Here is a 26,888-nt window from a genome sequence, read left to right as displayed (position 1 = left end):
CCTAGCTCTTCTGTATTCAGTTGTAAACTGTTGCCTCTTTGATATTTTGGAAGCAAAGAGGTTTGAAATTGTATGGCAAACACCACTTATACCTCTTTTTAATTTTTTATCATCACACCTTGAATACTGAAATTCTGGTACCTAAAAGAAATACAAAAATTAATTTTTTAAACTGGTGTATGATTTTAGAAGTGCTGAACTCCTCAGAAATACATGCAAAATGTATAACAAATTTATCACAGCATAATTTATAACCAGTGGAAAATATGTTGAAAAACTGATACTATTCTTCAAAAGAGAGAGAGAAAGAAAGAAAAATATAATATCACAATAATTTATGTTTGAAGCAAGATATACCCAGTTTCTCACTGAGAAAAATATCTCATTGTCTCTGGCTATCTAATTAGCTAAATTTTCAATTATCTGTAATATCATATGGGATGAATAACTTTAATCACTCATTTGTATTCTAGACTTCCTGTTGCTTATAAATTTAATAAGAATTAGCCTCAGAAAAATGTATTAGCAATTTGTAAATTTGAGCAATGTGGATGTGGCAAGAGGTTCTTGCATTTTCATTGGTTGCTCTGAAGTTCCATATGATTGAAGCATATAAGATAAAGATTTAGAAGATTAATGACATTTTACATAATATTTCATAGCTTAAGGGGGAAGTTCAAAAGAGGAGATAACTGAAGAACAAATATTCCAATTCTCACACTAGGGTAATTTAAAGTTGTTTTTAAATATTTTCTTATATTATTAAGAACTCAAAATTTATATAATATTAAAAGCTACATTATCATCTATGGTTTCTTGTCAAGTTTGTTCGTACATCAAGGTAGTTAAGTGGTTTAATTATATTCTGAATGTAACTTACTGAAACATCATGACACATCATTTTGAACAAAGCATTTAAGTTCTCATCATCAGCTACAGCAACTATCAAGAAAGAAAAAAATTATCTCTTAAGTTACTAAATCGATATTGCCCTAAGATAATGGATAACAAAGGCTGACTTGACAGATTAAAAAAAAAAAGAGCATAATTTACACAGCCTAAAGGCTGCAAGTGCTAAAAAGGAAGCAACATCAATGTGCCAACCAGTTTTAGAAGATATTATTGAACAAACAGGATATATGACCTGTCAAGTTTTCAACATTTGAGAGACTGATCTATATTGGAAGAAGATGCCAGACAGAACTAGTTTAAACAACAAAAACAATTTTTGACAATTGGTTTACAACTTTTTCTGCCCTGCAGTAGAGAAATGTTTTTCTATGGAAAATGTTTCCCATAAAACACTAGTGGTTGATGACAACTCACCAAATCACCCTAGCAACCTAATTTACACATCAACAAACATTTCTGTCGAGTTTCTTACTCCAAACACCACTTCTTGGATCCAACAAATAAATCAATACATCATAGCCTCTTTTAAAGCATATCACTTCTGACAAATCTTCAGATAAATAATCAGGGGCAGTGGACAGCAACAGAAACACTTAGATCAGAGGTTTCTGGAAACCATTCAACATCAAGAATGTAAAGAGGTTACTACCTCAAATATGAATGCAGTTTGGAAAAAAACCTGTCTAAAATATGTGAACAGTTTTCATCCTCTTGTTAAAATAAATCACATCATCAGCACATCACTTTGGATTTTAATGGAATTGATGAGCAACTCATCAATGACTTACTGAAATCATACTACAAACAAATGACCAATGAAGAACTGATAAAACACTCACCAAAAATTGGCTGCTTATGAATAGAAAGACGACTAAAAACCAGAACCACAATTGTTTTTAAAACAGAAAAAGCTGTCAAATTCATTTTTACTCTTTTATCAAACTGTGAAAATCCAGACTAAAAATGACCAAAATTGTAATAATCAGAGTTCTAAACACTATTAAACATTTACCAGAATTCACTTTGGGAAAAAAAAACATAATAAAAAAATCAAAGCATATTAAACCTATACTAACACATAACAGTTTTGTTAAACAACATTATAAGATTTCACAGACAGAGGTCATATGCTCATTCTAATGTTTCAAAATGATGTTTCCCCTATTACAAGGCAATAAATATCTGGAGGTTATAAAAATTTTGTATGTGAAATTGGAACATTTTCCGATGCATACAAGTATTTTTAATCTTAAGATCAAAATTACTATGCATGTTGGATAGTCAACATGAGAAAAGAAAATAGGCACAAGAAAAGCATTACTTAAAAAAAGTCTTAAAACTAAATAACAAAAAATTTTCAGAGTCTGAAGAAGAGAATATTATTTATTCCTCTTCAGCTTTAACGTGTAAATCTATATATTACTTACCCCGGAATGACATAACATGTATCTCAAGATGGCTGGTATGGATATTAAAACTCTCTTTATTTACCTGAAGGCCTAAGAGACCTAAGAAGGTCAAAACATTGTTCTCTAATTTATTTTAATAAAAGTTTTAATACAAATTCTAACAAACACTCGTACACAGCAGGCTGTTGAAGAACAAACATATTTGTTATGTAAACATATCAAAGTAAACATGTTACTATGTCTGTTTATGTTGCATTAACCTTTGTTGTATTATCTTAAAAGAAGGGGATAATAAAACCACAACTTTGGTATTGGAACATCTAACCTGTTTGTTTGTTTTTTTAAAAAAAAGGGATAAAATTTAATGAACTTTAAGTGATTTGCTTTGTTTTGAATTTCGCACAAAGCTACACGAGGACTATCTGCCTTAGTTGTCCCTAATTTAGCAGTATAAGACTAGAGGGAAGGCAGCTAGTCATCACCACCCACTGCCAACTCTTGGGCTACTCTTTTACGAACAAATAATGGGATTGACCGTCACATTATAATTACAAGTGCCTTAACCACCTGGCAGCCAGGCCAAGAACTTTAAATGAGAATATTTCAAACAAGCATAAAAGTTAACATTTTAAACTTTCAATCTCAAACAATGTTCTATCAAGATCTTTTAAACTTTTATTATTAGCATCTATTTTTTATACTTTGCTATCTTTTAAACTACATGTAGTGCATTTATACTGAATTATTAAAAAAATGTTTTATCACCCTTTTTAAATTATACCTTTAAAGACCATTTACCCAAAATAACTGAATTTTTCAAAAAGAATAAGGCATTTTTTTAAGTTTAATAATTTTCAATAATTTTAAGAAAGAATTCATACAAAAGATAGATAGCTTGTTAATTTTGTTTGATAGGGTATATTTAGTTACAGTTTTGTTGTAAATCCAAAAAACACTTTTACTGTAATCATAAAACTTAAATCTGATAATCAACTACAACACTGTAAAATCATCATTAAGAGATAGATCTAGGCTTGTATAAAAACAAGACAAATGGTGGGAAAAACTGGACAAAAAGTCAGATTTTTGTTTTGATGTTTATTATAAATTGATAATAGTGATGTTCTTACCCCTGTAATAAAGTTTACTTTCCTTTTCTTTACTGTTGATAACTGAGCTAAATATTCTAGCCTTGGATGATCCTGGTGATATAAAAAAAAACACATCATGATCAACAGTTCAGGTAAGACATCATATCTATGTGTTAAGAAATTTACATTTTTAAACATGTATTTTTGAGAAACTTTCTCAAAAGAATACCTCTAGGGAACATTCAAAGATTATTTTTATAAGACAAAGTTTGAAAAGATGTTCAAAGGGAAATACTAGAGAGTAGCCATAAATATCATACTGGAAACAAGCAAAGTTAAAAGTCCTGAGCACCCAATCAAGGTAGGAAAAGAAGGTCATCACATGCGAGATTTCAGTTATAGAAGTTTGAAGTCTTGGATATGTAGCAAATTTGATGTGCTTTATGTTAGTTTGAAATTAAGGCCATTTCAAGTATTGCAGATATACAATGTTGGACGATTTTATGTTGCTATGGGCATCCATTACTACACATCTCATGAGGATTTTCTTAGTGAGTTACTTTCCCAAAATTCAGGTCCTTTGTAAAGGTCAGTTTTATATTACTGGATATGGTAACATGAGCACACATGCACAGTGTCATTGTAACTTCTATTCTGTTATCCAGGCACAGTTGAAAGAACAATATAATAAAAATACACACACACAGGGGGTGGACAAGAAAAGTGGCCATGTTGAAAATGCTGTTAATTTGTTATATATTTTAATAGATAACAAAAAACTGTGTAAAATGTACTTCACAAAATCCGTTCAAATATGATATCAAATAAATTAACAACATTTACAAGGGAGGGGAACTTTTTTTTCTCCCCTTGTATATAAATGTATAATGTTATCAAATTTAAGCTATTTTATGCGTGTTATAATTTGTAGTTATTCTATAATGAAAAAGGCATTATTTATGTTAATTTCCTAATTATTTATAGTGGTCAAATCTATCAAGTACATACAAGGTTTCATGAGTAAAAATAACAGACAAAACATAAAGCTTTTTTCTTTACAAAAATGTTTGATAATTATCTGGAGGTAATATAAATTTTGTATGTGAAATTTGAACATTTTCTGATGCATACAAGTATTTTGATCTTAATATAAATTTTGTATGTGAAATTTGAACATTTTCTGATGCATACAAGTATTTTGATCTTAATATAAATTTTGTATGTGAAATTTGAACATTTTCTGATGCATACAAGTATTTTTAATCTTAAGATCAAAATTACTATGCATGTTGGATAATCAACATGCAAAAAGAAAATAGGCACAAGAAAAGCATTACTTAAAAAAAGTCTTAAAACTAAATAACAAAAAATTTTCAGAGTCTGAAGAAGAGAATATTATTTATTATTTACACGCTTTAACGTGTAAATCTATATACTACTTACCCCGGAATGACATAACATCATCAAGAAATACAGCAGCACCATTGTCGAAAAGATGAGTTATTCTTGCAAAAGTGCACGTCTGGCCTAATCTTCCATATCTACATCTTTCTACGTCACACCGAGGACATAAAATGGTGTCCTTGTAGTCTTCAGAAATTCCCTTAGTGTAAAAAAAAAAATGCATTTTAGTTTTAAGTCTATAGAAAAAACACAGTACAGCTGAACATCCAAACAAACCATAATATACAACTATCAATTTCAATAATAATGTCACATAAAATAACTGATTAACTGAAATTATGTTTAAATCAATTTATCACAAAAATTATTTAAAACATTTTAAGGTAAATTAATGGTTCAAAACATATCAACCAATAAAAATTAATGGTTCCAATTATTATTCTTTGCAATTATTCCAGCAACAAATGGCTTGTGTGAAAATAATTAATTAGCTAACCATTGATTAATTAGTCTAGTGATTTTTTTTACTTTTATAACTAACAAAATATGTACACAAAAAATAACAAAAATCTAATACTTAATTGTGAATGCTGTAATTTCTTTTTTTGTCAAAGGCTTAAAGTGTTGAGAGATGCTAACCCAAATTTTCACTTTTATTTTTTTCCCAAATTATTTATTAATTTCAAATATATACTTTAGAGCACAAACAATAATAAACACAAAGCATACAATGTCCTATAATTATTACAATTTAACTGGTTTTCTAACCAAACATTGTGCATTAAAACAAATTTCCTTAGCTGGTTAAACTAAACTTAGTGATAGTAGATTTGAATCTATGTTCGATAAACTTAAAAGCCATCCTGTGAACGAGATGGCATAAAACATAAAACAGAAGATTAAATATTGGTTATCAATAATGTAATAGCAAATGTCAAAGACACAGAGAGAGAGGGAATTATTGACATTTTTGAAAGACTGTATATAAGAGAACAGAGCTTTATGAGATCGCTTGGTAACTTTCACATTATGTTATGTATTAGGAAAATCTGTATGTCTGAAAGTTGTATTCAATCTCAGTCAATCAAATACAAGTGAAAAGACGATCTAAGATGAGCAGTTTGGAACAAACAAGTGCCATCACGTGATACAGAAATGTGAACACCAAGACGTTACAAATTAAAATATTTTACTTTCGAAATTCAGAAATTAAAACTATATTACATAATAGAAACATCTGATTAACTTTATACTTATACTATTAGATCTACATCTATTTTGATTATTACCACATCTTTATAGAATTTTATAGCTCAATGAAAATAATACGTTAGCCACACGAGAGAATTCTCTCCCACCTATCACGACTGACTCTCCTTATATATAATTATTGTATTTGGAATGATCTCTTTCAAAACACAACCAGTATGAATTAAACACCAACTGAGACTCTAAACATGGCATACAAATATAAGATTTTTTTTTTCAATCTTTCGGTAATGCTCAAAACCTTTACCAAGTGCTTTTCATATTAAATAAATAAATTATGTCCAGGTAATTAATTATTAACACTCACTTGATGTCATCAAGAGATTGTTCTTTATATATTGCTGAAAACGAAGCCCAGTTGTTCATTAACCATTTCGAGGAGCTTTTTCATCTGACGAATTACATTCCCCCTAAAATACGTCAAAGTAACTTATCAACATAACTATTATTTTACTGATACAGGAAGTGAAATATCTCCAAGAATAATGATAACTAATAAAAATATGTTAAAGTGCACTTTACTGGAAAATAATATTAATAACAAACTACAAGAGAAACCCTATCACACAAATTCATCAGATCATGAACCTGATATAATACACACTGGCTGTAGAAATAACTGTGAACAATGCTTTTAACATATGAAAAATTGTACTTTCTCAATACTTTATCAACATCAAACACACTTGGAAAGAAGAATCCAATAAGTTAACTGACCTCATGTAAAGGAAAGGCAGCTTTATCATTGATAAGCTTGGTTATTCCTGAAAAAAATAGGAGAAAAACACAGTATAAATATATAAGGCATGAAATATTTAAATTTGAAAATATTTAATAAAACAACGTAAAGAGTGATTGCAATGACTTTTATTCATCCCTGTTCGAGTATGAAATATACATACTCGTATATCATATAAAATATTGGAACCACGTATCCTAGGTCACAAACCCAAGCACGCATGCCAAATACTTCAGGGTTCCCATTGACTAAGTTGTTTTTTTTAGTAGTTTAGGAAGCCTACAACTATGTTAATATTTACCAAATTTTCATTTTCTTGTTTTGATGAAATAAGGTTTCATTATACTGTTCTGTTGAGCCATTGTAAACAGGATTCAAAATTAAAGCTTACAAAGAAATAAAAGAAACTTATTGGATTGCTATTCTAAATACTGTTCAACCTTTTGGACTTAATCTAGAACCTGGAATCGATGATCTTCCTTCACTGGTTTCATCTTTGTCAAAAAAAGTATTTTATTCTTTGCTTATTTCTTCTTGTATCGTGAAAGCTGAATTCAGTAAAACATACTATTTGTTTGAGATAATTTTTCATATAATTTTTATAAACTCTACTTATAAGTAGAGTTTTAAATACACACATATTCAGCCATTTCTAAAGTAAAATATTCCTAACACCTTTTCGCATACATTCTCACCATTGGTTATATTATACTGGAAATGAGACATTTACACCACAACATAGAGAAATAAACATTTCTTGGAAAACCAGATGACCTTTGTATATCACTCATTTGATTACACCACCATTTCCAACATGTAACTAAAGAAAGGTCCACCTTCAAAAAGTTCTCAAATTACGGGGTTTATATTTCATTTCTATCAAGACATTTTAAACCTACATGTTTTTACAACATCTTGAATGACATGTACAGTATATTGTCCAAATACAGAAGCACACACACCTCCAATACTGGGTTACAGTCTGAGAGCAGAATTAAGTGACTTCTTTCCAAATTGTTTATTATCAATAGACTCGAAATTTATTGCATCACAACACATAACGTCATCTTTTTGCCTGTTACAATGCTAACTATATAGGACTGACCTACACATTAAGGAAAGTTGTTTACGTTCTACATGAAATACAGGGTGGACCATAGCTGACATTATTTGATTTAACTGTGTATTGGTTTCCATTTCTGTGTGATTGTGTCAGGAACAACCAGGGTTACGGGGATTTTATTCATTTCTATTTAGACTTCTCGAACTTGCATGTTTTTCTAACACCATAATTATACTGTTCTCCTGACGTCTTTAGACAGTGGTTCTATGTACAGGCAGTAAAACCATAAATAGGAAAATGCCAAGTTGAAACATTGAAGGAAATAGAAAACCTAGCATTCAGAGAGGGAAAAACATGTTTGTTCATTCTATTTCATATTTTTCAGTTTCTCATTTCACTGCACATTGGTAATTTCATTACTGTTAGTATTAGGGTTGAAAAAAATAGTAGATAAAATATAGTTTTGCCAGAAAAATAGCTTTGAAAAGAAGTATTTTTTTACTTTTAAGCATGGAAACTTTCACTCAGACTGATTCATTTAAGGCTCTGGAAATTCACAGACAAATTTTTATGGGAAATATTTTAATAAAATATTGATTACTTGTGTACAATACAGTTATGGCTACTGAAAGCTTGACAAATTTCATAAATGAATCTGTCATAAATTTAGAATTATAGTAAAAATTAGTACTTACAGCTCCACATGAGCAGGTGTTTTCCAATTGGACTGACTCCATACACATAGGGTGTTAATATAATTTATCACTATTAATTTTTATATTTATGAATATTATTCAGCACTATTAAATTTTAGGAATAAAACTTAATCCAGTTGAAACTTACGAGATATTATCAAATGTTAATAAGCAAAGGTAGTTAACTGATCAATCAGTACATTCTAGTAATTATAGCTTCTTGTTTTCTGTGTACGAACTTATGAATATTACATACTTCTAGTCAGTTTGCTATATAAAATTAGATTCATTACCTGTTCACATCATGTGATAAATAACAGAACTTCTAGTACACACTAACAGTCTTATGTCAAACTACATTAAAAAATACAAGTCTAAATTTGAATTGTAAAGCTTAATATGACAGAGAAGTTCAGGTGAACGTTCCATCTTGGGATTTTATATATACATGAGAAAATAAATCAGCAGCTAGTCAGTGCAAGGTCAAAACTAAATATAATGATAACAAGTATGAATCATTATAACCCAAAGGATATTTTGAGATGCAGATATTTAAATGTTAGCCCTAAAAATACACACTAACTTTTAATTAACAGATTTCTTAACATTATTTCTACTAAATATTTGAGGGCTATCTGTACTAGATGTCCCCAATTTAGACTAGAGGGAAGGCAGCTAGTCATCACTGCCCACTATTAACTCTTGAGCTACTCTTTTACTAATGGATTGACTGTTATACTATAATGCCCCCACAGTTCAAAGGCAAGTATGTTTGGTGTGACAGGAATTTAAATCTGCAACCCTCAGGCTGTGATTCAAGTGCCCTGTCCATCTGACCATGCTGGACTACATAATTTAAGGATATATAAGTAAATGAAAAAGATAAGCTACGCAAATTTTAGATTCTAATTTGTGATTAAGTTTAGCTCGTGTTTCTATCTTAAATGTAAATTTTAGTAGCTTACTGTTTGTGTTAGGAAATCCTAACATAATATAGAAAAGTTACATCTTACAACCTTTGTTTTGTTACTTTTCAAAATTTAGAAGTTAAAACTGATTGGCCAAAAAATAAAAGTGAACTAAAAACTAAATTTATTAACATAGACTCTTCATAAAAGTGTTTAATTCATTTTTGTGTACAACATGGTAGGCGGTTGTGGCAGGAGCACTTTGAATCACCCACAGCAAGAGTAAACATAATTTATGAAAGCTAATTTGTACTCAAAACTAAAATTTGTATCACCACTTGTATATAATGGTACTTTGTGTAAAACTTTATTACAAGTAAACATAACGTACTACCTTTACAATAGTTGTAAAATCATCACAGCATAATTTATAACCAGTGGAAAATATGTTGAAAAACTGATACTATTCTTCAAAAGAGAGAGAAAGAAAGAAAAATATAATATCACAATAATTTATGTTTGAAGCAAGATATACCCAGTTTCTCATTGAGAAAAATATCTCATTGTCTCTGGCTATCTAATTAGCTAAATTTTTCAATTATCTGTAATATCATATGGGATGAATAACTTTAATCACTCATTTGTATTCTAGACTTCCTGTTGCTTATAAATTTAATAAGAATTAGCCTCAGAAAAATGTATTAGCAATTTGTAAATTTGAGCAATGTGGATGTGGCAAGAGGTTCTTGCATTTTCATTGGTTGCTCTGAAGTTCCATATGATTGAAGCATATAAGATAAAGATTTAGAAGATTAATGACATTTTACATAATATTTCATAGCTTAAGGGGGAAGTTCAAAAGAGGAGATAACTGAAGAACAAATATTCCAATTCTCACACTAGGGTAATTTAAAGTTGTTTTTAAATATTTTCTTACATTATTAAGAACTCAAAATTTATATAATATTAAAAGCTGCATTATCATCTATGGTTTCTTGTCAAGTTTGTTCTTACATCAAGGTAGTTAAGTGGTTTAATTATATTCTGAATGTAACTTACTGAAACATCATGACACGTCATTTTGAACAAAGCATTTAAGTTCTCATCATCAGCTACAGCAACTATCAAGAAAGAAAAAAAGTATCTCTTAAGTTACTAAATCGATATTGCCCTAAGATAATGGATAACAAAGGCTGACTTGACAGATTAAAAAAAAAGAGCATAATTTACACAGCCTAAAGGCTGCAAGTGCTAAAAAGGAAGCAACATCAATGTGCCAACCAGTTTTAGAAGATATTATTGAACAAACAGGATATATGACCTGTCAAGTTTTCAACATTTGAGAGACTGATCTATATTGGAAGAAGATGCCAGACAGAACTAGTTTAAACAACAAAAACAATTTTTGACAATTGGTTTACAACTTTTTTCTGCCCTGCAGTAGAGAAATGTTTTTCTATGGAAAATGTTTCCCATAAAACACTAGTGGTTGATGACAACTCACCAAATCACCCTAGCAACCTAATTTACACATCAACAAACATTTCTGTCGAGTTTCTTACTCCAAACACCACTTCTTGGATCCAACAAATAAATCAATACATCATAGCCTCTTTTAAAGCATATCACTTCTGACAAATCTTCAGATAAATAATCAGGGGCAGTGGACAGCAACAGAAACACTTAGATCAGAGGTTTCTGGAAACCATTCAACATCAAGAATGTAAAGAGGTTACTACCTCAAATATGAATGCAGTTTGGAAAAAACCTGTCTAAAATATGTGAACAGTTTTCATCCTCTTGTTAAAATAAATCACATCATCAGCACATCACTTTGGGATTTTAATGGAATTGATGAGCAACTCATCAATGACTTACTGAAATCATACTACAAACAAATGACCAATGAAGAACTGATAAAACACTCACCAAAATTGGCTGCTTATGAATAGAAAGACGACTAAAAACCAGAACCACAATTGTTTTTAAAACAGAAAAAGCTGTCAAATTCATTTTTACTCTTTTATCAAACTGTGAAAATCCAGACTAAAAATGACCAAAATTGTAATAATCAGAGTTCTAAACACTATTAAACATTTACCAGAATTCACTTTGGGAAAAAAAACATAATAAAAAAAATCAAAGCATATTAAACCTATACTAACACATAACAGTTTTGTTAAACAACATTATAAGATTTCACAGACAGAGGTCATATGCTCATTCTAATGTTTCAAAATGATGTTTCCTCTATTACAAGGCAATAAATATCTGGAGGTTATAAAAATTTTGTATGTGAAATTGGAACATTTTCCGATGCATACAAGTATTTTTAATCTTAAGATCAAAATTACTATGCATGTTGGATAGTCAACATGAGAAAAGAAAATATGCACAAGAAAAGCATTACTTAAAAAAGTCTTAAAACTAAATAACAAAAAATTTTCAGAGTCTGAAGAAGAGAATATTATTTATTCCTCTTCAGCTTTAACGTGTAAATCTATATATTACTTACCCCGGAATGACATAACATGTATCTCAAGATGGCTGGTATGGATATTAAAACTCTCTTTATTTACCTGAAGGCCTAAGAGACCTAAGAAGGTCGAAACATTGTTCTCTAATTTATTTTAATAAAAGTTTTAATACAAATTCTAACAAACACTCATTACACAGCAGGCTGTTGAAGAACAAACATATTTGTTATGTAAACATATCAAAGTAAACATGTTACTATGTCTGTTTATGTTGCATTAACCTTTGTTGTATTATCTTAAAAGAAGGGGATAATAAAACCACAACTTTGGTATTGGAACATCTAACCTGTTTGTTTGTTTTTTTAAAAAAAGGGATAAAATTTAATGAACTTTAAGTGATTTGCTTTGTTTTGAATTTCGCACAAAGCTACACGAGGACTATCTGCCTTAGTTGTCCCTAATTTAGCAGTATAAGACTAGAGGGAAGGCAGCTAGTCATCACCACCCACTGCCAACTCTTGGGCTATTCTTTTATGAACAAATAATGGGATTGACCGTCACATTATAATTACAAGTGCCTTAACCACCTGGCAGCCAGGCCAAGAACTTTAAATGAGAATATTTCAAACAAGCATAAAAGTTAACATTTTAAACTTTCAATCTCAAACAATGTTCTATCAAGATCTTTTAAACTTTTATTATTAGCATCTATTTTTTTATACTTTGCTATCTTTTAAACTACATGTAGTGCATTTATACTGAATTATTAAAAAAATGTTTTATCACCCTTTTTTAAATTATACCTTTAAAGACCATTTACCCAAAATAACTGAATTTTTCAAAAAGAATAAGGCATTTTTTTAAGTTTAATAATTTTCAATAATTTTAAGAAAGAATTCATACAAAAGATAGATAGCTTGTTAATTTTGTTTGATAGGGTATATTTAGTTACAGTTTTGTTGTAAATCCAAAAAACACTTTTACTGTAATCATAAAACTTAAATCTGATAATCAACTACAACACTGTAAAATCATCATTAAGAGATAGATCTAGGATTGTATAAAAACAAGACAAATGGTGGGAAAAACTGGACAAAAAGTCAGATTTTTGTTTTGATGTTTATTATAAATTGATAATAGTGATGTTCTTACCCCTGTAATAAAGTTTACTTTCCTTTTCTTTACTGTTGATAACTGAGCTAAATATTCTAGCCTTGGATGATCCTGGTGATATAAAAACAAACACATCATGATCAACAGTTCAGGTAAGACATCATATCTATGTGTTAAGAAATTTACATTTTTTAAACATGTATTTTTGAGAAACTTTCTCAAAAGAATACCTCTAGGGAACATTCAAAGATTATTTTTATAAGACAAAGTTTGAAAAGATGTTCAAAGGGAAATACTAGAGAGTAGCCATAAATATCATACTGGAAACAAGCAAAGTTAAAAGTCCTGAGCACCCAATCAAGGTAGGAAAAGAAGGTCATCACATGCGAGATTTCAGTTATAGAAGTTTGAAGTCTTGGATATGTAGCAAATTTGATGTGCTTTATGTTAGTTTGAAATTAAGGCCATTTCAAGTATTGCAGATATACAATGTTGGACGATTTTATGTTGCTATGGGCATCCATTACTACACATCTCATGAGGATTTTCTTAGTGAGTTACTTTCCCAAAATTCAGGTCCTTTGTAAAGGTCAGTTTTATATTACTGGATATGGTAACATGAGCACACATGCACAGTGTCATTGTAACTTCTATTCTGTTATCCAGGCACAGTTGAAAGAACAATATAATAAAAATACACACACACAGGGGGTGGACAAGAAAAGTGGCCATGTTGAAAATGCTGTTAATTTGTTATATATTTTAATAGATAACAAAAACTGTGTAAAATGTACTTCACAAAATCCGTTCAAATATGATATCAAATAAATTAACAACATTTACAAGGGAGGGAACTTTTTTTCTCCCCTTGTATATAAATGTATAATGTTATCAAATTTAAGCTATTTTATGCGTGTTATAATTTGTAGTTATTCTATAATGAAAAAAGGCATTATTTATGTTAATTTCCTAATTATTTATAGTGGTCAAATCTATCAAGTACATACAAGGTTTCATGAGTAAAAATAACAGACAAAACATTAAGCTTTTTTCTTTACAAAAATGTTTGATAATTATCTGGAGGTAATATAAATTTTGTATGTGAAATTTGAACATTTTCTGATGCATACAAGTATTTTGATCTTAATATAAATTTTGTATGTGAAATTTGAACATTTTCTGATGCATACAAGTATTTTTAATCTTAAGATCAAAATTACTATGCATGTTGGATAATCAACATGCAAAAAGAAAATAGGCACAAGAAAAGCATTACTTAAAAAAAGTCTTAAAACTAAATAACAAAAAATTTTCAGAGTCTGAAGAAGAGAATATTATTTATTATTTACACGCTTTAACGTGTAAATCTATATACTACTTACCCAGGAATGACATAACATCATCAAGAAATACAGCAGCACCATTGTCGAAAAGATGAGTTATTCTTGCAAAAGTGCACGTCTGGCCCAATCTTCCATATCTACATCTTTCTACGTCACACCGAGGACATAAAATGGTGTCCTTGTAGTCTTCAGAAATTCCCTTAGTGTAAAAAAAAAATGCATTTTAGTTTTAAGTCTATAGAAAAAACACAATACAGCTGAACATCCAAACAAACCATAATATACAACTATCAATTTCAATAATAATGTCACATAAAATAACTGATTAACTGAAATTATGTTTAAATCAATTTATCACAAAAATTATTTAAAACATTTTAAGGTAAATTAATGGTTCAAAACATATCAACCAATAAAAATTAATGGTTCCAATTATTATTCTTTGCAATTATTCCAGCAACAAATGGCTTGTGTGAAAATAATTAATTAGCTAACCATTGATTAATTAGTCTAGTGATTTTTTTTTACTTTTATAACTAACAAAATATGTACACAAAAAATAACAAAAATCTAGTACTTAATTGTGAATGCTGTAATTTCTTTTGTTGTCAAAGGCTTAAAGTGTTGAGAGATGCTAACCCAAATTTTCACTTTTTATTTTTTTCCCAAATTATTTATTAATTTCAAATATATACTTTAGAGCACAAACAATAATAAACACAAAGCATACAATGTCCTATAATTATTACAATTTAACTGGTTTTCTAACCAAACATTGTGCATTAAAACAAATTTCCTTAGCTGGTTAAACTAAACTTAGTGATAGTAGATTTGAATCTATGTTCCGATAAACTTAAAAGCCATCCTGTGAACGAGATGGCATAAAACATAAAACAGAAGATTAAATATTGGTTATCAATAATGTAATAGCAAATGTCAAAGACACAGAGAGAGAGAGGGAATTATTGACATTTTTGAAAGACTGTATATAAGAGAACAGAGCTTTATGAGATCGCTTGGTAACTTTCACATTATGTTATGTATTAGGAAAATCTGTATGTCTGAAAGTTGTATTCAATCTCAGTCAATCAAATACAAGTGAAAAGACGATCTAAGATGAGCAGTTTGGAACAAACAAGTGCCATCACGTGATACAGAAATGTGAACACTAAGACGTTACAAATTAAAATATTTTACTTTCGAAATTCAGAAATTAAAACTATATTACATAATAGAAACATCTGATTAACTTTATACTTATACTATTAGATCTACATCTATTTTGATTATTACCACATCTTTATAGAATTTTATAGCTCAATGAAAATAATACGTTAGCCACACGAGAGAATTCTCTCCCACCTATCACGACTGACTCTCCTTATATATAATTATTGTATTTGGAATGATCTCTTTCAAAACACAACCAGTATGAATTAAACACCAACTGAGACTCTAAACATGGCATACAAATATAAGATTTTTTTTTTCAATCTTTAGGTAATGCTCAAAACCTTTACCAAGTGCTTTTCATATTAAATAAATAAATTATGTCCAGGTAATTAATTATTAACACTCACTTGATGTCATCAAGAGATTGTTCTTTATATATTGCTGAAAACGAAGCCCAGTTGTTCATTAACCATTTCCGAGGAGCTTTTTCATCTGACGAATTACATTCCCCCTAAAATACGTCAAAGTAACTTATCAACATAACTATTATTTTACTGATACAGGAAGTGAAATATCTCCAAGAATAATGATAACTAATAAAAATATGTTAAAGTGCACTTTACTGGAAAATAATATTAATAACAAACTACAGGAGAAACCCTATCACACAAATTCATCAGATCATGAACCTGATATAATACACACTGGCTGTAGAAATAACTGTGAACAATGCTTTTAACATATGAAAAATTGTACTTTCTCAATACTTTATCAACATCAAACACACTTGGAAAGAAGAATCCAATAAGTTAACTGACCTCATGTAAAGGAAAGGCAGCTTTATCATTGATAAGCTTGGTTATTCCTGAAAAAAATAGGAGAAAAACACAGTATAAATATATAAGGCATGAAATATTTAAATTTGAAAATATTTAATAAAACAACGTAAAGAGTGATTGCAATGACTTTTATTCATCCCTGTTCGAGTATGAAATATACATACTCGTATATCATATAAAATATTGGAACCACGTATCCTAGGTCACAAACCCAAGCACGCATGCCAAATACTTCAGGGTTCCCATTGACTAAGTTGTTTTTTTTAGTAGTTTAGGAAGCCTACAACTATGTTAATATTTACCAAATTTTCATTTTCTTGTTTTGATGAAATAAGGTTTCATTATACTGTTCTGTTGAGCCATTGTAAACAGGATTCAAAATTAAAGCTTACAAAGAAATAAAAGAAACTTATTGGATTGCTATTCTAAATACTGTTCAACCTTTTGGACTTAATCTAGAACCTGGAATCGATGATCTTCCTTCACTGGTTTCATCTTTGTCAAAAAAAGTATTTTTATTCTTTGCTTATTTCTTCTTGTATCGTGAAAGCTGAATTCAGTAAAACATACTATTTGTTTGAGATAATTTTTCATATAATTTTTTATAAACTCTACTTATAAGTAGAGTTTTAAATACACACATATTCAGCCATTTCTAAAGTAAAATATTCCTAACACCTTTTCGCATACATTCTCACCATTGGTTATATTATACTGGAAATGAGACATTTACACCACAACATAGAGAAATAAACATTTCTTGGAAAACCAGATGACCTTTGTATATCACTCATTTGATTACACCACCATTTCCAACATGTAACTAAAGAAAGGTCCACCTTCAAAAAGTTCTCAAATTACGGGGTTTATATTTCATTTCTATCAAGACATTTTAAACCTACATGTTTTTACAACATCTTGAATGACATGTACAGTATATTGTCCAAATACAGAAGCACACACACCTCCAATACTGGGTTACAGTCTGAGAGCAGAATTAAGTGACTTCTTTCCAAATTGTTTATTATCAATAGACTCGAAATTTATTGCATCACAACACATAATGTCATCTTTTTGCCTGTTACAATGCTAACTATATAGGACTGACCTACACATTAAGGAAAGTTGTTTACGTTCTACATGAAATACAGGGTGGACCATAGCTGACATTATTTGATTTAACTGTGTATTGGTTTCCATTTCTGTGTGATTGTGTCAGGAACAACCAGGGTTACGGGGATTTTATTCATTTCTATTTAGACTTCTCGAACTTGCATGTTTTTCTAACACCATAATTATACTGTTCTCCTGACGTCTTTAGACAGTGGTTCTATGTACAGGCAGTAAAACCATAAATAGGAAAATGCCAAGTTGAAACATTGAAGGAAATAGAAAACCTAGCATTCAGAGAGGGAAAAACATGTTTGTTCATTCTATTTCATATTTTTCAGTTTCTCATTTCACTGCACATTGGTAATTTCATTACTGTTAGTATTAGGGTTGAAAAAATAGTAGATAAAATATAGTTTTGCCAGAAAAATAGCTTTGAAAAGAAGTATTTTTTTACTTTTAAGCATGGAAACTTTCACTCAGACTGATTCATTTAAGGCTCTGGAAATTCACAGACAAATTTTTATGGGAAATATTTTAATAAAATATTGATTACTTCTGTACAATACAGTTATGGCTACTGAAAGCTTGACAAATTTCATAAATGAATCTGTCATAAATTTAGAATTATAGTAAAAATTAGTACTTACAGCTCCACATGAGCAGGTGTTTTCCAATTGGACTGACTCCATACACATAGGGTGTTAATATAATTTATCACTATTAATTTTATATTTATGAATATTATTCAGCACTATTAAATTTTAGGAATAAAACTTAATCCAGTTGAAACTTACGAGATATTATCAAATGTTAATAAGCAAAGGTAGTTAACTGATCAATCAGTACATTCTAGTAATTATAGCTTCTTGTTTTCTGTGTACGAACTTATGAATATTACATACTTCTAGTCAGTTTGCTATATAAAATTAGAATCATTACCTGTTCACATCATGTGATAAATAACAGAACTTCTAGTACACACTAACAGTCTTATGTCAAACTACATTAAAAAATACAAGTCTAAATTTGAATTGTAAAGCTTAATATGACAGAGAAGTTCAGGTGAACGTTCCATCTTGGGATTTTATATATACATGAGAAAATAAATCAGCAGCTAGTCAGTGCAAGGTCAAAACTAAATATAATGATAACAAGTATGAATCATTATAACCCAAAGGATATTTTGAGATGCAGATATTTAAATGTTAGCCCTAAAAATACACACTAACTTTTAATTAACAGATTTCTTAACATTATTTCTACTAAATATTTGAGGGCTATCTGTACTAGATGTCCCCAATTTAGACTAGAGGGAAGGCAGCTAGTCATCACTGCCCACTATTAACTCTTGAGCTACTCTTTTACTAATGGATTGACTGTTATACTATAATGCCCCCACAGTTCAAAGGCAAGTATGTTTGGTGTGACAGGAATTTAAATCTGCAACCCTCAGGCTGTGATTCAAGTGCCCTGTCCATCTGACCATGCTGGACTACATAATTTAAGGATATATAAGTAAATGAAAAAGATAAGCTACGCAAATTTTAGATTCTAATTTGTGATTAAGTTTAGCTCGTGTTTCTATCTTAAATGTAAATTTTAGTAGCTTACTGTTTGTGTTAGGAAATCCTAACATAATATAGAAAAGTTACATCTTACAACCTTTGTTTTGTTACTTTTCAAAATTTAGAAGTTAAAACTGATTGGCCAAAAAATAAAAGTGAACTAAAAACTAAATTTATTAACATAGACTCTTCATAAAAGTGTTTAATTCATTTTTGTGTACAACATGGTAGGCGGTTGTGGCAGGAGCACTTTGAATCACCCACAGCAAGAGTAAACATAATTTATGAAAGCTAATTTGTACTCAAAACTAAAATTTGTATCACCACTTGTATATAATGGTACTTTGTGTAAAACTTTATTACAAGTAAACATAACGTACTACCTTTTACAATAGTTGTAAAATCATCACAGCATAATTTATAACCAGTGGAAAATATGTTGAAAAACTGATACTATTCTTCAAAAGAGAGAGAGAAAGAAAGAAAAATATAATATCACAATAATTTATGTTTGAAGCAAGATATACCCAGTTTCTCATTGAGAAAAATATCTCATTGTCTCTGGCTATCTAATTAGCTAAATTTTTCAATTATCTGTAATATCATATGGGATAAATAACTTTAATCACTCATTTGTATTCTAGACTTCCTGTTGCTTATAAATTTAATAAGAATTAGCCTCAGAAAAATGTATTAGCAATTTGTAAATTTGAGCAATGTGGATGTGGCAAGAGGTTCTTGCATTTTCATTGGTTGCTCTGAAGTTCCATATGATTGAAGCATATAAGATAAAGATTTAGAAGATTAATGACATTTTACATAATATTTCATAGCTTAAGGGGGAAGTTCAAAAGAGGAGATAACTGAAGAACAAATATTCCAATTCTCACACTAGGGTAATTTAAAGTTGTTTTTAAATATTTTCTTACATTATTAAGAACTCAAAATTTATATAATATTAAAAGCTGCATTATCATCTATGGTTTCTTGTCAAGTTTGTTCGTACATCAAGGTAGTTAAGTGGTTTAATTATATTCTGAATGTAACTTACTGAAACATCATGACACGTCATTTTGAACAAAGCATTTAAGTTCTCATCATCAGCTACAGCAACTATCAAGAAAGAAAAAAAGTATCTCTTAAGTTACTAAATCGATATTGCCCTAAGATAATGGATAACAAAGGCTGACTTGACAGATTAAAAAAAAAAGAGCATAATTTACACAGCCTAAAGGCTGCAAGTGCTAAAAAGGAAGCAACATCAATGTGCCAACCAGTTTTAGAAGATATTATTGAACAAACAGGATATATGACCTGTCAAGTTTTCAACATTTGAGAGACTGATCTATATTGGAAGAAGATGCCAGACAGAACTAGTTTAAACAACAAAAACAATTTTTGACAATTGGTTTACAACTTTTTCTGCCCTGCAGTAGAGAAATGTTTTTCTATGGAAAATGTTTCCCATAAAACACTAGTGGTTGATGACAACTCACCAAATCACCCTAGCAACCTAATTTACACATCAACAAACATTTTTGTCGAGTTTCTTACTCCAAACACCACTTCTTGGATCCAACAAATAAATCAATACATCATAGCCTCTTTTAAAGCATATCACTTCTGACAAATCTTCAGATAAATAATCAGGGGCAGTGGACAGCAACAGAAACACTTAGATCAGAGGTTTCTGGAAACCATTCAACATCAAGAATGTAAAGAGGTTACTACCTCAAATATGAATGCAGTTTGGAAAAAACCTGTCTAAAATATGTGAACAGTTTTCATCCTCTTGTTAAAATAAATCACATCATCAGCACATCACTTTGGATTTTAATGGAATTGATGAGCAACTCATCAATGACTTACTGAAATCATACTACAAACAAATGACCAATGAAGAACTGATAAAACACTCACCAAAAATTGGCTGCTTATGAATAGAAAGACGACTAAAAACCAGAACCACAATTGTTTTTAAAACAGAAAAAGCTGTCAAATTCATTTTTACTCTTTTATCAAACTGTGAAAATCCAGACTAAAAATGACCAAAATTGTAATAATCAGAGTTCTAAACACTATTAAACATTTACCAGAATTCACTTTGGGAAAAAAAAACATAATAAAAAAATCAAAGCATATTAAACCTATACTAACACATAACAGTTTTGTTAAACAACATTATAAGATTTCACAGACAGAGGTCATATGCTCATTCTAATGTTTCAAAATGATGTTTCCCCTATTACAAGGCAATAAATATCTGGAGGTTATAAAAATTTTGTATGTGAAATTGGAACATTTTCCGATGCATACAAGTATTTTTAATCTTAAGATCAAAATTACTATGCATGTTGGATAGTCAACATGAGAAAAGAAAATATGCACAAGAAAAGCATTACTTAAAAAAAGTCTTAAAACTAAATAACAAAAAATTTTCAGAGTCTGAAGAAGAGAATATTATTTATTCCTCTTCAGCTTTAACGTGTAAATCTATATATTACTTACCCCGGAATGACATAACATGTATCTCAAGATGGCTGGTATGGATATTAAAACTCTCTTTATTTACCTGAAGGCCTAAGAGACCTAAGAAGGTCAAAACATTGTTCTCTAATTTATTTTAATAAAAGTTTTAATACAAATTCTAACAAACACTCATTACACAGCAGGCTGTTGAAGAACAAACATATTTGTTATGTAAACATATCAAAGTAAACATGTTACTATGTCTGTTTATGTTGCATTAACCTTTGTTGTATTATCTTAAAAGAAGGGGATAATAAAACCACAACTTTGGTATTGGAACATCTAACCTGTTTGTTTGTTTTTTTAAAAAAAAGGGATAAAATTTAATGAACTTTAAGTGATTTGCTTTGTTTTGAATTTCGCACAAAGCTACACGAGGACTATCTGCCTTAGTTGTCCCTAATTTAGCAGTATAAGACTAGAGGGAAGGCAGCTAGTCATCACCACCCACTGCCAACTCTTGGGCTATTCTTTTATGAACAAATAATGGGATTGACCGTCACATTATAATTACAAGTGCCTTAACCACCTGGCAGCCAGGCCAAGAACTTTAAATGAGAATATTTCAAACAAGCATAAAAGTTAACATTTTAAACTTTCAATCTCAAACAATGTTCTATCAAGATCTTTTAAACTTTTATTATTAGCATCTATTTTTTTATACTTTGCTATCTTTTAAACTACATGTAGTGCATTTATACTGAATTATTAAAAAATGTTTTATCACCCTTTTAAATTATACCTTTAAAGACCATTTACCCAAAATAACTGAATTTTTCAAAAGAATAAGGCATTTTTTAAGTTTAATAATTTTCAATAATTTTAAGAAAGAATTCATACAAAAGATAGATAGCTTGTTAATTTTGTTTGATAGGGTATATTTAGTTACAGTTTTGTTGTAAATCCAAAAAACACTTTTACTGTAATCATAAAACTTAAATCTGATAATCAACTACAACACTGTAAAATCATCATTAAGAGATAGATCTAGGATTGTATAAAAACAAGACAAATGGTGGGAAAAACTGGACAAAAAGTCAGATTTTTGTTTTGATGTTTATTATAAATTGATAATAGTGATGTTCTTACCCCTGTAATAAAGTTTACTTTCCTTTTCTTTACTGTTGATAACTGAGCTAAATATTCTAGCCTTGGATGATCCTGGTGATATAAAACAAACACATCATGATCAACAGTTCAGGTAAGACATCATATCTATGTGTTAAGAAATTTACATTTTAAACATGTATTTTGAGAAACTTTCTCAAAAGAATACCTCTAGGGAACATTCAAAGATTATTTTTATAAGACAAAGTTTGAAAAGATGTTCAAAGGGAAATACTAGAGAGTAGCCATAAATATCATACTGGAAACAAGCAAAGTTAAAAGTCCTGAGCACCCAATCAAGGTAGGAAAAGAAGGTCATCACATGCGAGATTTCAGTTATAGAAGTTTGAAGTCTTGGATATGTAGCAAATTTGATGTGCTTTATGTTAGTTTGAAATTAAGGCCATTTCAAGTATTGCAGATATACAATGTTGGACGATTTTATGTTGCTATGGGCATCCATTACTACACATCTCATGAGGATTTTCTTAGTGAGTTACTTTCCCAAAATTCAGGTCCTTTGTAAAGGTCAGTTTTATATTACTGGATATGGTAACATGAGCACACATGCACAGTGTCATTGTAACTTCTATTCTGTTATCCAGGCACAGTTGAAAGAACAATATAATAAAAATACACACACACAGGGGGTGGACAAGAAAAGTGGCCATGTTGAAAATGCTGTTAATTTGTTATATATTTTAATAGATAACAAAAAACTGTGTAAAATGTACTTCACAAAATCCGTTCAAATATGATATCAAATAAATTAACAACATTTACAAGGGAGGGGAACTTTATTTTCTCCCCTTGTATATAAATGTATAATGCATAAAATTTAAGCTATTTTATGCGTGTTATAATTTGTAGTTATTCTATAATGAAAAAAGGCATTATTTATGTTAATTTCCTAATTATTTATAGTGGTCAAATCTATCAAGTACATACAAGGTTTCATGAGTAAAAATAACAGACAAAACATTAAGCTTTTTTCTTTACAAAAATGTTTGATAATTATCTGGAGGTAATATAAATTTTGTATGTGAAATTTGAACATTTTCTGATGCATACAAGTATTTTTAATCTTAAGATCAAAATTACTATGCATGTTGGATAATCAACATGCAAAAAGAAAATAGGCACAAGAAAAGCATTACTTAAAAAAAGTCTTAAAACTAAATAACAAAAAATTTTCAGAGTCTGAAGAAGAGAATATTATTTATTATTTACACGCTTTAACGTGTAAATCTATATACTACTTACCCCGGAATGACATAACATCATCAAGAAATACAGCAGCACCATTGTCGAAAAGATGAGTTATTCTTGCAAAAGTGCACGTCTGGCCCAATCTTCCATATCTACATCTTTCTACGTCACACCGAGGACATAAAATGGTGTCCTTGTAGTCTTCAGAAATTCCCTTAGTGTAAAAAAAAAAATGCATTTTAGTTTTAAGTCTATAGAAAAACACAATACAGCTGAACATCCAAACAAACCATAATATACAACTATCAATTTCAATAATAATGTCACATAAAATAACTGATTAACTGAAATTATGTTTAAATCAATTTATCACAAAAATTATTTAAAACATTTTAAGGTAAATTAATGGTTCAAAACATATCAACCAATAAAATTAATGGTTCCAATTATTATTCTTTGCAATTATTCCAGCAACAAATGGCTTGTGTGAAAATAATTAATTAGCTAACCATTGATTAATTAGTCTAGTGATTTTTTTTACTTTTATAACTAACAAAATATGTACACAAAAAAATAACAAAAATCTAGTACTTAATTGTGAATGCTGTAATTTCTTTTGTTGTCAAAGGCTTAAAGTGTTGAGAGATGCTAACCCAAATTTTCACTTTTTTATTTTTTTCCAAAATTATTTATTAATTTCAAATATATACTTTAGAGCACAAACAATAATAAACACAAAGCATACAATGTCCTATAATTATTACAATTTAACTGGTTTTCTAACCAAACATTGTGCATTAAAACAAATTTCCTTAGCTGGTTAAACTAAACTTAGTGATAGTAGATTTGAATCTATGTTCCGATAACTTAAAAGCCATCCTGTGAACGAGATGGCATAAAACATAAAACAGAAGATTAAATATTGGTTATCAATAATGTAATAGCAAATGTCAAAGACACAGAGAGAGAGAGGGAATTATTGACATTTTTGAAAGACTGTATATAAGAGAACAGAGCTTTATGAGATCGCTTGGTAACTTTCACATTATGTTATGTATTAGGAAAATCTGTATGTCTGAAAGTTGTATTCAATCTCAGTCAATCAAATACAAGTGAAAAGACGATCTAAGATGAGCAGTTTGGAACAAACAAGTGCCATCACGTGATACAGAAATGTGAACACTAAGACGTTACAAATTAAAATATTTTACTTTCGAAATTCAGAAATTAAAACTATATTACATAATAGAAACATCTGATTAACTTTATACTTATACTATTAGATCTACATCTATTTTGATTATTACCACATCTTTATAGAATTTTATAGCTCAATGAAAATAATACGTTAGCCACACGAGAGAATTCTCTCCCACCTATCACGACTGACTCTCCTTATATATAATTATTGTATTTGGAATGATCTCTTTCAAAACACAACCAGTATGAATTAAACACCAACTGAGACTCTAAACATGGCATACAAATATAAGATTTTTTTTTCAATCTTTAGGTAATGCTCAAAACCTTTACCAAGTGCTTTTCATATTAAATAAATAAATTATGTCCAGGTAATTAATTATTAACACTCACTTGATGTCATCAAGAGATTGTTCTTTATATATTGCTGAAAACGAAGCCCAGTTGTTCATTAACCATTTCCGAGGAGCTTTTTCATCTGACGAATTACATTCCCCCTAAAATACGTCAAAGTAACTTATCAACATAACTATTATTTTACTGATACAGGAAGTGAAATATCTCCAAGAATAATGATAACTAATAAAAATATGTTAAAGTGCACTTTACTGGAAAATAATATTAATAACAAACTACAGGAGAAACCCTATCACACAAATTCATCAGATCATGAACCTGATATAATACACACTGGCTGTAGAAATAACTGTGAACAATGCTTTTAACATATGAAAAATTGTACTTTCTCAATACTTTATCAACATCAAACACACTTGGAAAGAAGAATCCAATAAGTTAACTGACCTCATGTAAAGGAAAGGCAGCTTTATCATTGATAAGCTTGGTTATTCCTGAAAAAATAGGAGAAAAACACAGTATAAATATATAAGGCATGAAATATTTAAATTTGAAAATATTTAATAAAACAACGTAAAGAGTGATTGCAATGACTTTTATTCATCCCTGTTCGAGTATGAAATATACATACTCGTATATCATATAAAATATTGGAACCACGTATCCTAGGTCACAAACCCAAGCACGCATGCCAAATACTTCAGGGTTCCCATTGACTAAGTTGTTTTTTTTTAGTAGTTTAGGAAGCCTACAACTATGTTAATATTTACCAAATTTTCATTTTCTTGTTTTGATGAAATAAGGTTTCATTATACTGTTCTGTTGAGCCATTGTAAACAGGATTCAAAATTAAAGCTTACAAAGAAATAAAAGAAACTTATTGGATTGCTATTCTAAATACTGTTCAACCTTTTGGACTTAATCTAGAACCTGGAATCGATGATCTTCCTTCACTGGTTTCATCTTTGTCAAAAAAAAGTATTTTTATTCTTTGCTTATTTCTTCTTGTATCGTGAAAGCTGAATTCAGTAAAACATACTATTTGTTTGAGATAATTTTTCATATAATTTTTTTATAAACTCTACTTATAAGTAGAGTTTTAAATACACACATATTCAGCCATTTCTAAAGTAAAATATTCCTAACACCTTTTCGCATACATTCTCACCATTGGTTATATTATACTGGAAATGAGACATTTACACCACAACATAGAGAAATAAACATTTCTTGGAAAACCAGATGACCTTTGTATATCACTCATTTGATTACACCACCATTTCCAACATGTAACTAAAGAAAGGTCCACCTTCAAAAAGTTCTCAAATTACGGGGTTTATATTTCATTTCTATCAAGACATTTTAAACCTACA

At 29.5% G+C, this 26,888-nt stretch overlaps 1 protein-coding gene across 7 annotated transcripts; it reads right to left on the bottom strand.

Annotated features, from left to right (window-relative positions):
* Positions 1-26,018, bottom strand: LOC143253099 (anoctamin-5-like). 7 transcript variants are annotated; one of them, XM_076506353.1, is made up of 14 exons: positions 25,963-26,018; positions 25,552-25,655; positions 24,013-24,172; positions 22,732-22,803; positions 16,415-16,461; positions 16,004-16,107; positions 14,463-14,622; positions 13,120-13,191; positions 10,550-10,611; positions 6,803-6,849; positions 6,393-6,495; positions 4,856-5,015; positions 3,452-3,523; positions 3-141 (listed from the first exon to the last, which is right to left on the bottom strand). In XM_076506353.1, exons 3-7 carry the CDS (start codon positions 24,023-24,025, stop codon positions 14,571-14,573), a joined length of 288 nt encoding a protein of 95 aa, XP_076362468.1. In that variant the 5' UTR covers positions 24,026-24,172; positions 25,552-25,655; positions 25,963-26,018; the 3' UTR covers positions 3-141; positions 3,452-3,523; positions 4,856-5,015; positions 6,393-6,495; positions 6,803-6,849; positions 10,550-10,611; positions 13,120-13,191; positions 14,463-14,570. The 7 variants fall into 7 exon arrangements, with proteins under 7 accessions (XP_076362469.1, XP_076362468.1, XP_076362470.1 ...); XM_076506355.1 differs by having other exon boundaries at positions 4,895-5,015; XM_076506351.1 differs by lacking the exon at positions 3,452-3,523 and adding an exon at positions 881-942 and having other exon boundaries at positions 77-141.
* Between the last annotated feature and the right edge of the window lie 870 nt (positions 26,019-26,888).

The sequence above is a fragment of the Tachypleus tridentatus genome, chromosome 6, assembly GCF_004210375.1.
Source record: "Tachypleus tridentatus isolate NWPU-2018 chromosome 6, ASM421037v1, whole genome shotgun sequence".
Classification (NCBI taxonomy): domain Eukaryota; kingdom Metazoa; phylum Arthropoda; class Merostomata; order Xiphosura; family Limulidae; genus Tachypleus; species Tachypleus tridentatus.
Note: the sequence above shows the minus strand (reverse complement) of the source record. Positions and strands in the feature narration are given on the sequence as shown.

Bases quoted from the DNA above. Each gene is read 5' to 3' on its own strand.
- LOC143253099 (XM_076506354.1), bottom strand. The intron at 16,462-22,731 runs GTAAGAACATCA...TATTTTTTTCAG, and splicing joins AAGTAAACTTTATTACAGGG to GAATAACCAAGCTTATCAAT. The intron at 16,108-16,414 runs GTCAGTTAACTT...GACGTATTTTAG, and splicing joins CTGCCTTTCCTTTACATGAG to GGGGAATGTAATTCGTCAGA.